The sequence below is a fragment of the Melanotaenia boesemani genome, chromosome 14 (assembly GCF_017639745.1).
Source record: "Melanotaenia boesemani isolate fMelBoe1 chromosome 14, fMelBoe1.pri, whole genome shotgun sequence".
Taxonomy (NCBI): Eukaryota; Metazoa; Chordata; class Actinopteri; order Atheriniformes; family Melanotaeniidae; genus Melanotaenia; species Melanotaenia boesemani.
Window position 1 is genome coordinate 9,433,996 of NC_055695.1, and position 11,637 is coordinate 9,445,632.

Sequence of the window (11,637 nt, forward strand, 5' to 3'; positions counted from 1 at the left end):
AGGCTCACTGGAAGGTAATTAAGTGGCAGCAGACTGGGGCATGCTGTTTCAGGCATCCGTATGAAATTGTAATGGCAGGGCTGTTTTCTTGACAAGGGGACAAGAAAACAATATGACACACACGTGGAGACAAAGAGACATGTAATGCTGTTATGAGCTGTAAATCAGCTCATATTTTATCTTTAAACTAAAAGGTGTAGATGTTATTCATTTAGGGGAATGATTAAGATAACAGAAAAACAGCACAATGCAGTGTTTTTTTTTGTCCATCTGAGGCCCTGAAAATCCATTAGATAAACACTTCAAACATTTTAGCTACCTGGGGCACACAATTAATCTTGCTGGACTGAAATGCCATGTAAAAAATACACCACAATGGTTCTTGTTGAGAAAATGTAGCTGAGAGTAAATGCAGCCTGAGGCAGAGTCAGCACAAACTCTTTCATTGATTCTGGACTCTATAAGAGTGTGAATTTGTAAATCATCTATTTTTATCAAACGTTAATCTGGTTTTTGAAACATAAGATGGTCATTTGGTGTGCGAAACTAAGAGGTTAAGAAATAAATTTTCAAAGGAAACTCACAGAACTTAGAAAATATATCTACATTTTCATGGCTTCTACTTATGTGGATACAAATACTCTTTTCTTTCTTTTTTTTTTTTTTTACCACTGATGTGTAATTTGTCTGAGGGTGAATTGACCCCACAATGTTAGTCAAAAGACACTTGTCAGGTTTCATTAGTTCTGGAGTAGACACATCATCAGTGGTGGCTTACAGCAGTGGATAACCTTGAAAGGACTCATTAATGTCCACTCATCAACCTTGCTTAGTCTAAGTCACCATATTACTTTGATATTATGAGAAGACACCTTTATGCAAGGCTTTTTAGGAAGCGGAGGATAACCTGCCTCCACTAACAGAATGACAGGGTTGAAAAAAACGTTCAAAACAGGATGTTAAAGGTGCATCGAAATGTCTGTCAGCAGTTTTCAAGGAAGCAGCTTCTTTGTGTGAAAGTAGTTCCAATGAATACTATTCATGGCATATTGTATAAAATATGAGAAACCTTTTTTTTTTTTTTTTTTTTGTAATATAGCTTTTCACCGGGTCCTTTTAAATCTAATATTTCAATGTTCTTTGCTCCTGAGATGAAATTATCTGTTCTCATAGTTTTGTGAGAGCTGCATATATTTCAAATCTAGATTTAAAAAAAGACTACTGGACGGTAACAACTGTCTATAACTGTCTATAAATGTGATAAAACTTTGAGAATAGTATTTCTTTTCCAGAGAAAAACAAGCATGGTGAAAGCTACATCGTGCCATTGACTTATGCAGCAAAAATACGTTAGTAATTAATCATGATATTTTTTCAATCATTGTGTCTGCATCTGTCAGCAGAGTGATTCATCCATCGGGGGGATCATAATAGCAGCTTTGGAACAGCAGAGGCGCTGTGTGATCTGTTGGATCCAACATTGTCACATGTCACCAGTGTGACGAGGGGCAGATGAGGAAGTACTTTTACTGCGGGCAGAACTGGGAAATGGAGGCTGAAAGAAAATAAGTTGTATAAAAAAAATTGGGAGCAAATGATAACATTGTCAAAGTGGGTCTCATTATTGTCAGCTTTTCTAAATGAGAACATGTTTCACAAGAATTGCCCGAGTAAAGCATTTCTCAGCAGATTGATTCTCCTCCGTGTCCAGTTTAATAAGCGACTTGTAACAATGTCAATAAGCAACCCCTCAGAAGAGAGAAACTCGGAGCGACAGGGAAGCAGCTGCGCGCTGCAGATCGATGAGAGCAGGAGCGCAGCAGGTTTCTGTGACGCGGTGACAGGCTGCGAGCGCGCGACAGCGCACAAGTTTACGGAGGAAGAGATGACCATCCACAGGATCCATAGTGAGGCGTGTGAGGTGAGATGGATCACTTAGACTTCCGATCCAGTGATGTCAAGTTGCACATCAGGTCACAACTACTTGGCATGACTTATAGAGTCGAGTGTCTTCTGTCCTGCAGATGGAATAAAGTTAAGACCTTTACTGACATTATTTTCTGTTGTAACATTATTACAGTGTGATGATGGATTTGGTTAACATTGAAACAGCACTTAAATGTTGTGGCGTTAAATTGGTAAGGTTTCTGTTTAGTGTTTGGTGGTAGGATTTATACCAAATCACCAAATAGTTTTGGAAGCCATGTCAGATAGGTGTTTCACCAAAGTCTGATAAAGAAAATGTAGCTCTTCAGATCTTTAGCACAGCAGGTGAGTACATGCACTTTTCAGTTTCAGTCAGTTTCAAGTTTTTCATCCATATAAACCAAATGATACCAATGCACACAAATGTCATTTGTGAAGAAGATTAAATAAGATGTTTATAACATATGATATGGAATAGTTTGTACTATTACTATTTACACATCAGGTGGCATTCCTGTCAGCTAAGTTAAGAAAAATGAGGTTTCAATTTACACAGAATTACCAAAATTGAACGATGGTTGATTGTGAAAGGGTTGCCTGGTTTGATGAGTTGTGATTTTAGCTGCTATGTGGTATCAGGTAGTATGGGTCAGAATTTGGCATAAACAACATGAAAAGGGTCTTCTGATGACTACTTCCAACAGGATAATGCACCATGTAAAAAATGTCAAATTATTTCAAACTGGTTTCTTGAACATGATAATGAGTTCACTGGCCTCCAGAGTCATCAGATTTAAATCCAACAATGCACCTTTAGGCTTTAGGTAGTGGTGGAACAGGAGATTCTCATGGACGTGCAGCTGACAAATCTGCAGAAATTGTGATGCTGTAATGTCAATATGAAGCAATTCTTGTCTCTCTCAATTCTTTTATGCATCGGGATATAATGAAAAAAACAACTCACCTGGTCCTTACCATGACTTTAAATGTTTCTTCCAAATGTTGCAGCATCATTACAGCCAACTAGCAGTCTTTTTTATGTCCTGCTATGAACTTTAACAGTGATTATAATAAGGTTTGAATTTTTCTGAGCATCTGAGCAACTTGCTCAGACATCCACTTCTGTGAAGATTGGCGATATTCCTGAAAGGTTTCATCTTGTAAATGATCTTTCTCACTGACTGATGTACTCCAAATTGTTCGGAAATGGCCTTATAACCCTTTCCAGTTTGATGAGTGAAGTAAATAGCCTCTTTTTAATGATTGCTGATATCTTTCATGCTTTGGCAATATGTTGACACACACCTGAACACTGCAGACCAGCAAACTGTCAAAACATCTGGTGGTCATCTTTAATACTTTATATATTAAACCATAAAATTGAAAGATAGTATCTCATTGTCTGTCTCAAGGAGTCGTACTGCTGAGGAACTATTGTTTTGACAAAGTTATTAAAGCAAACACTAATTTCACTTAGATAATACATCACCGATATCAACTTAATGAAAGCTTTTATTAAAGCATGTGCTGCACTAGCCACAGTATTATATGCAGCCTTGCATCTCCAAAGCCCACTTGTTCCCAGGACAGTGCCTCTATCTGAAGTTCTTAGCTAAACCAAAATTACAGCCAGTCCATCACACTCAAAAGTTTGTGAATGTGTCAAACACACACACATGCACACTAATTCTGATATAACCATCTATCTAGTGTTATGTTGGTCACACTTTTCCCCCGAAAACAGCTTTGACCTGTTGAATCATGAGTCCAGGACCTCTAGAGGTGTCCTATTGTTCCTGCACCAGGACATGACTCCTTTGAGTCCTCCGGATTTCTGTAAATCCTCACTTGAATTACTTACTTCAGCTGTCAGTGTTGTTATATTGATTATTCTCTCAAATATATTAATGAAATCATTGGGTTTTTTGATTGTGAGCGATACCAAACCCTATGAGAACCTGAAGGTATATGGTGTCTGTTTCCAACATTTGATATATCTATTTATTTATTTTTATCTTGTTTAATGTTTTATATGCTTTATTGTATTTTTATGTGTTGAGTTTTCTGCTTGTATGAAGCATATTTCCGTGTATTTATAGAACAGGACAATAAATAAAGGTATAACTGTAAGATCATCGCTATTTGATGTCATAAAGGCATTTCAGGTTTATTATAGATTTACGGATGTTCATGTCATAAAGTAACTGATAATTGTTTTTGTCACATCCATCATATTCACCAACTCTTTCCTGCTCTCCCATCAAACAGATCCAGTGAGCTGCATGCTGATGACAGTGGTGAAAAGGTGTCGTCTGCATGCCTTTAGGCTTATCTGTTGTAAATATTGCGCTTCTGAGTGAGAATGAAGTTGAGGCAAGTTGGCTGCGACCTGAGGAGAGTGGTAGGGCCTGGGTGGGAAAAGCACAATACAGAGGGGGCCCAGCTATGCCAGCTTCACTATGTGGCCTTGCAATGCCATGTGAAATGACAGGCCATGTCAAGAAAAAGCCTAAGGCCTTTTTCTCTTAGTGGGCTGTCAAAGCTCACCAACGAGTGTGCTCTCAGTTTGAAACAGACTGAGAAATTACATTTTCTAACTTCCTAAAGGATGGCAGAGGAGTTCAGTATTTTTCACCTACAGAATGTGTTTGCTTGTGTGTGCAAGATGGACAGTTGATCCAAATAAAATAAATATTGCCTCAGAAATATTTTCATTCAAGGTATGACAGGGCTACCACTTGATTAATCATCACAGATTTTCACCTACTGAATTGTACACAAAAGGATAGTCCAAATTAATTAGTAACATCATGAGAATTAGACTGTGTTACATCTGTTTCTATGCACAGAGGTCGTCCATTTTCTCTTTACTTTGACCCCCCACAATCTGTCACTGTATATATGTTCATATTCAGGATTGTGTTTGCATATTGTATACCTTTGGGTGGGAATATGTACTGTGTATGGTTATGTATGCAAGGGTCAAATTTCAGCATAGGTGTTTGTTTATCGTACTAATTAAATAATATCTTTCTCATGTTCAGGCAAAGAAGCAGATGTACGTTGACCCTTCCAGTGGATATAAGGTGTTCACAGAGTATGCCCATCTTCAGAGAGGGAAATGCTGTGGCAGTGCATGCAGACATGTGAGCTTGTTTCTGTTTTTTTCTACTAGCTTGTGTCATGCTTAATGTCACCATTTTTCTTGTGCATAATTTTTCACTTTGATGTCGGCTCAGCTATTACTGTTTCCCTGTTGTGTTTTACTGCATTACATCCCTGCTTCATCCTGTCCAGTACAGCTGTGATTATGAATTTGTTCAACTGGGTACAACAAATTTGAGTAAAACATACGAAGATGTATAGTGAGATCCAGTCAACACTTTGGAAACAGCTTGCTGCTTTCAATATACACTTATATTAAGAGAAAGGACTTGAACAATTTTGTTATTTTGGGCATTTACCAAAACATTTTAGTTAAATAATGAATATAACTTGGTAGTGCATACTGACAGCTTTGATTTAAGAGTTTTCACATGCAATTTGGTGGAAACGTTTAGGAATTACAATTTGTTACTATGTTGTCTCAAATATGGTTAAACAATTAAATCAAAAGCTGTTCCATGGACAGGATACTCACCTGGAGGTAGGTAAACTGTTATCCAAGTGTAGCACAAGAGAAATCTCTGTAAGAGCTAATTCTTAGGGTTTACCACAGGGCGTTGATCATTCATGGCCTCCACATTTATCAAAGACTTTCCCCTCTAAACTAAAAATGCTGTGATGCACTGGATCATTGTTACCCACTTTTTGATGTTAAAGCATCTATCTCTATCAAATAAATTCAATTAAAGTAGTCTGACAAGAACATCTAAGCCACACCAGTAAAACTAAGATCACATTGTGCCAGAGTGATCGGAAGAAAAAAGTGTGAAGGAAACAAGTGGAGGCTGTGATGGTGTGGGCATGGTGACTTCTAGTGACATTGGGTTATGAGTGTTTATTGATAATGTGACAAAAGACTGATGCAGCCTGATGAATTCTGAAGTGAACAGGGATAATTTGTCTGCTCTTACTCAGCCAAATGCAAAAAAAAAGAAAAGAAAAAGATTTAAAAAAAAGCTGATTAGACAGAGCTTAATATTGCACATGGAGAATCCTCCAAAATACAGGGTAACAAAAGCCAAGTATAAATATTTTAAGTGGACTTATCAGTCACAAATAAACATGATTAAGAAGTATTTTATGTGCTGAAGATTGAACTAAATGCAGTAAAACCTAAAAAACAGCCAAAAATCAGATGCTATAAAGACCTGGGGATCTACATTAATTTGACACTTAAAGCAGTGTACAAAGTGTTAAAATAAACATTTCTGTCTTGTAGCATACCTGAAGAAGCCTCTCACTGAACATACTGTTGTTTCTTCACTGTGTTGTGTAGAAGACATAAAGAATCGTCCATTCAGTGCAACATTGTTCTCTGGACAAGCAGGGCCTCTGGAGTTGTCCCAAGCTCAGAGCCTATTTAGATACTGTATGTATAGTTGTGCCCCATGTGCCCTAAATGTTTGAATATGTTTAGTGAAAGAATGTGAAAGCAGAGTTTTAATAGTTGTATTGATTTTCCTGCTGCTGAAGGCAGATAAACATTCATAATTAGAAAATAGTTAAAAATACTGTTCCGTATATGTATGTAAAGTAGAACAAAGTAACTTTCTGGCCTTAAAAATATATGTTTCTGACTCGTTTTTATGTTAAAGTGATATTTATTATGGAGGCATCATTGCCAGGCAGTGTCCTGAGGCTGTGAAACCGCACCTCACAACTTTGGCTTCCAAGACGCTGCATCACTTTACAGCTAAGCTATGCACACTGCATCACATGATAGTAACTGGATATCAACACAATGGCTGTTTTGACCGCCGTGGCTTATTCATTAAAGAAACACAAGAGGACTTTATTAGAAGAAAAGAAGAAAAGAAAGAGAGAAATGGACCAAGTAAAAGATAAGACAAGGGGCAACATAAGACTGATGTTTACTAACTGGAGAGAGTTCAAAGTACAGGTAGGATACAAAATGGATGATCAATTAGCTGATACATAGTTACCATAGTATTTCTTTAAATGTGGGGGAAATCCATATGTTATCGCTTCAGCTCTAATGACACTCTGCTCTGTTTTCCTCTACCTTGCTCTGTCCCAGTAAGTCTGGTTCTGGTTTGTTCTGTCCCATCCTGTACAGTCTCATCCCATCCAGCCCCTTAAAGTTTTGTCTCATCCTCAGTCTTGCTCTGTTCTGTCCTCTCTTGTCCTGCTCCTGTTCAGTCCAGCCTCATCCTGTTCTGCTATTTTTTTTTTTTTTTTTTACTTTGTTCCTCCATTACTTGTTTTTTTTTTTTAACACATTCATGTCTATTGCTGCTTCATGCATCCTTTGAACATTATAAATTTATTTAATTTTCTCCTTTAGTGTCCATATGGTCAAGTCAACGTGAAGGACCCTGCAATGAAGAAGCAGTTTAACTCCCTGTTTTATGTATAGACTGAACCGAAAAAGGTAAAATGCAAGATGCCTGTGTGGAATGGAGCCCAACACGCTTTGCTTTTCTTCTGCTTGTCGTTATTTTGACTACTTGAGTCGTATTTCAGCTGTGTAATAAATGATGAAATATGGGTAGTTTCTGTGCAATACCTACCTCTTATGAATCACAACTATTACCATAGGAATGTTTTCATTGTCACAAAACAGGGATTGGGGAGAAAGGATTTGTTCACTAGACCCTCATGTAAAATAGTCTTTTATCACATTTTTGTTTTGTTATATTTTCCACATTTTTCTTTGTCTCAAATGTCCAATGAAATGCCTAGAGCTTCATTTTTTCATGTATCTTCAAGAGTATTTAATATTTTGTAGTATTCTGCTCCTCAGATGCATTTACAAGGGTTGTGGGAGTATGGAGATGAAAACTGAGAGTGCATTTTAGATCTTCGCCCTCAAGAAAAAGGGCATATAAGTGAAAGTAACTGCAGATATTCAGATGGAGTCTTGTGCTCTTTTGCTTTGCATTTCTTGTTATTTTTTTTTTCTCCCAAATGTACGACTGCATGAATATTAGCATCATTTGCACTCCACAAGTGCTTGACTGAAATGTCTACCTTTGACTGATACACTGTGTTGTTAAAAATAGGAGGGGGGGCAAGGGTCAGCCCTCGCACTTGGCTGCACTGCTTTTACACCACTTGATCGAATCAGGCTGTTAGCAAACATGCCATGGACATCAACAGCAGCCCTCCCCACTGGACCTGCAACTCAGCCTCCTGGCAACACTTGGCTACAGCACAGCTCCCTGCGGCTGCTCTCCTGAGCTGCAGCCTAATGAACTCCTGGGCCTTCTTATCCCAGGACTGCAATAGATCAGCTCATGTTCACCAGCATGCTCAGACGCGCACATGCATAGGCAGGCTTACTCCGTCGGAGCGCCCTGTGGCTCCTAATAGGCCAATATACAAGAAAGGTTGTGCTTAACACTGCACTTTGCAGCCCACGGTAATCGCACTAGGTAAGGTCAAGTGCTCATGCTGCACTACCTATGTGCGTGCAAGAGACGTTAAGGAAAGATGTGCCGCTTGATTTGCGAGTGCGTGTGGGAAGGCAGCGCGATGCCTTCGGGCGCTCTCTCTGAAGCTGCCACACACACTCGCCTGTCTCCGCCTGATTGGGCAAACAGCGTCGTGATGAGAGGATGTGTCTGCCGCCGAATCCTGTCGCAGCTACACCTACTGGCGCGGCCACAATTTTCTTCGGCAGGTGGGTCCCAAAGGCAAGTGCTTAGTGATCGGAGCAAAGCCCTGTGAGCGGCTACAAGGAGATTCATGATCCCAACAGTGCTGGGGAGGACAGGTTCTGGGGACGCTTCGTCAGGCGGGATGAAAGGCGAATTTATTTGGTGTTATTCTAAACCGAGGCAGCGGAGCGTGCGGCAGCAACATTTCTACAGCGGGACAGTGAAGGTGTCACACTCATCAAGTACCTGGGCCCGCTTGCCTGCCGCGGCTCCGCGGGTTTTGCCTTGGGACTTGTCTGTCACATTAAAGTAGATGCATTGCCATTCAGGGCCTCGGCAGTCCCGCAGCCTGACCATGAAATAGGCCAACTTTCATGTCTGCCTCATCCCTCCACGTCTTTCCAGTGATGGCACAGTTTGAATTTCCCCCCCCCCATCATGTTCTTGCTTAGCAGTTGGTGACTGGGACACAAACAGCAGGAATCCCCTCTACAGATTTTGGAAGAAATTTATTTAATCAACTGTAACAATAAATTCTATATATATATGTATATATATATATATACATATATATAGGCTATACAAAATTACATTTGTGTGCAATGGTATCATTTGGTTTATATAAAAAGCTTGAAACTGAGAAGTGCATTTACTCAACTATCACAATCTGGGAACACAGGTTAGAGCATGAAATTGTCATCTTTATGCATTTACTTGTTTTGTGGCTATGTCAATCTTTTTTTTTTTTTTTTTTACAATTATTAGTATTATTTGTTAAATAAACTAATAATTGTTAGATAAACTGGTTACAATAGTCATCTTAAATTAAGTACAAATATTAATGTTCATATACATATCTGCAGAAACACTTATTGAAAGAAAAGCTAACAACAGTGGTGGGTACAGTACAACATAAGATGTCAAAGTCTCAGTAACTTGTCATGTGGTATCTTGATCTGATGATGTCAAAATGTGAAAAGTAAAAAGTATGATGAAGAAGACTGTTTTAAATACAAGCTGTCATTGAACCGAAATATTTAGTGGTCGACTCAACTCTTGCTTCAGACTCTTATTTTGTTTTACACATTGTGCAGTAAATACTTAAACACTGAACATATGCATTCAAAAGTTGAGAGAAAGTCAAATAAGTTAACCTAGAATGCATATATATATATATATATATATATATATATATATATATATATATATATATATATATATATATATATATATATATATATTATCAGAAAGTAAGTAAGTTTGCACATACAAGGAATTTGTCTTCAAGTGGTGGTGCAAAAAAGAAACATATAGTGGCAGAGGAGCTTCTAAGTTACAACCATCAGCTACACTTGTGAGGTGTTTATTTCAGGCATTTTGGACTGAACATCTCTGACCCTCAGCTGGAGCATATGCTGTGCTGGAGCAGAGTGGCAGTTATGCACTGTGTGCCTTTCTACAGGATGATGGCACTAGCCGCAGAGAAAGAGAGCTGTCCAGTTTGGATCTGTGACCAGACAGGCTCTAGTCACAACCAGTTGACAGGCCAAGATGCCCCCACCATCTCAAACAGCCACAGCAGCCCTGCGGCCAAAAGGCCCCAACCATAGTCAGTTACAGTGTCTCCATCACTATTGGCCAGACCAGCCAAGAACTGACACGGGGTTGGCGGGGGAAAAAAAAATCCTGAGTGTCAGCTGTATGATGGCTGAAAGGAACATCAGTCTCAGCAATTGGCCAGGCGCTGCTTTGTTTGTGTGTGCATGTGCACGTATGGCAATGTGCACGGGTGTCTTGATATTCAAGCAGCATTTGAGCAGCCCCTACATCAACGTCTGGTCCTTCTACACAGACAATGTCAGCTTGCCTCAGGGCAGCAGCCTCCACAGTGGTCATATGGACAACCACATCCCTGTGGTAGAATTAGTGATAAAAAACACACATGGTCACTGAGTGACAGTCAGCACAGCAGATTCCTTTGGACAGACAGGGCTGCAAATAGCACAGAGGAGCAGTTTCTCCCTCAGACCGCAACTGGTGGTCAGACTCATGCCAGGCCAAGCCATGGTGGCCAGATGAGCCCAGATGAAAGTCAGGGGCAGTCAAAGGCACCCAAGCGCTCGAGGAGGGCTTTGGCCTGTTTATTCCCCCTCAGGGTCTACACTGAAGCAGTCGTATGTGATTTCTTGTCTACACTTACCAGACAATGTCATTGCTTTCTTTAGCTTTTGCAGCATCTAACCTCTAACTTTTTTCTTTTCATGCTGCCTTCAATTTAGTCTTTAATGAATGACTGAAGCAAAAAAGAAGGAGGCTGTTTGACAACATAACATTTTCAAACATCACCTAAACCATTGCATCTCCTCAGACCAGCTGCCTTGCCCTATAAGGTTATATTATGATAGAGAACATCCATCTATTATGTTTCCATGTCCTTTCTAGTGTGGCCAGATATGGACTAATACACGCACCATTCCCCAAGAGGATACTGTGCCCCCAGAGGAGTTGAAGGAGAGTGTTTGTGTGTGTGTGTGTCTGTATGAGTGTGTGTGATGGTGGCAGTGTGCTGTTGGAGTTGCTCTGGAGGCAGGGAGGGGAGGCAGGCAGCAGTTGGTGTGCAGAGAGCAGAGACTCAGGCTGGCTAGTTAAGAGCTTCTCTCTCCTATCCTCCATCTGCCAGGGACCGAGGTTGTGATTTGAGCTCCAGCAGAGCAGAGCAGGGAGGAGATCGAAGGAGGGGTGGGGGGAGGTAGGGAATGGATGGGGTAGGGGGGGAGGAGTGGTGAGAGGTATTGAGGAAGGGGGGAGGGGGGGAGCAGAGAGGAGAAAGTGAAAGAAGCTGGAGTTTGAGGAGGTAAAAGTAAATAATGATGGAAATAACAAACAGGATGATTTAAGAATGAGCATCTTCCTTTTGTATTTATTT

General features: G+C 39.9%; 1 protein-coding gene across 2 annotated transcripts; it reads left to right on the forward strand.

Moving 5' to 3' along the window:
- Positions 1-1,383: 1,383 nt before the first annotated feature.
- c14h1orf53 (chromosome 14 C1orf53 homolog) lies at positions 1,384-9,764 on the forward strand. Of its 2 annotated transcripts, none has more exons than XM_042007383.1 (3): positions 1,384-1,921; positions 4,971-5,072; positions 6,717-7,483. In XM_042007383.1, the coding sequence occupies exons 1-3, from the start codon at positions 1,595-1,597 to the stop codon at positions 6,726-6,728; spliced, it is 441 nt and encodes a 146-aa protein (XP_041863317.1). In that variant the 5' UTR covers positions 1,384-1,594; the 3' UTR covers positions 6,729-7,483. The 2 variants fall into 2 exon arrangements, with proteins under 2 accessions (XP_041863317.1, XP_041863316.1); XM_042007382.1 differs by having other exon boundaries at positions 1,389-1,921; positions 7,397-9,764.
- The last annotated feature ends 1,873 nt before the right edge of the window (positions 9,765-11,637 follow it).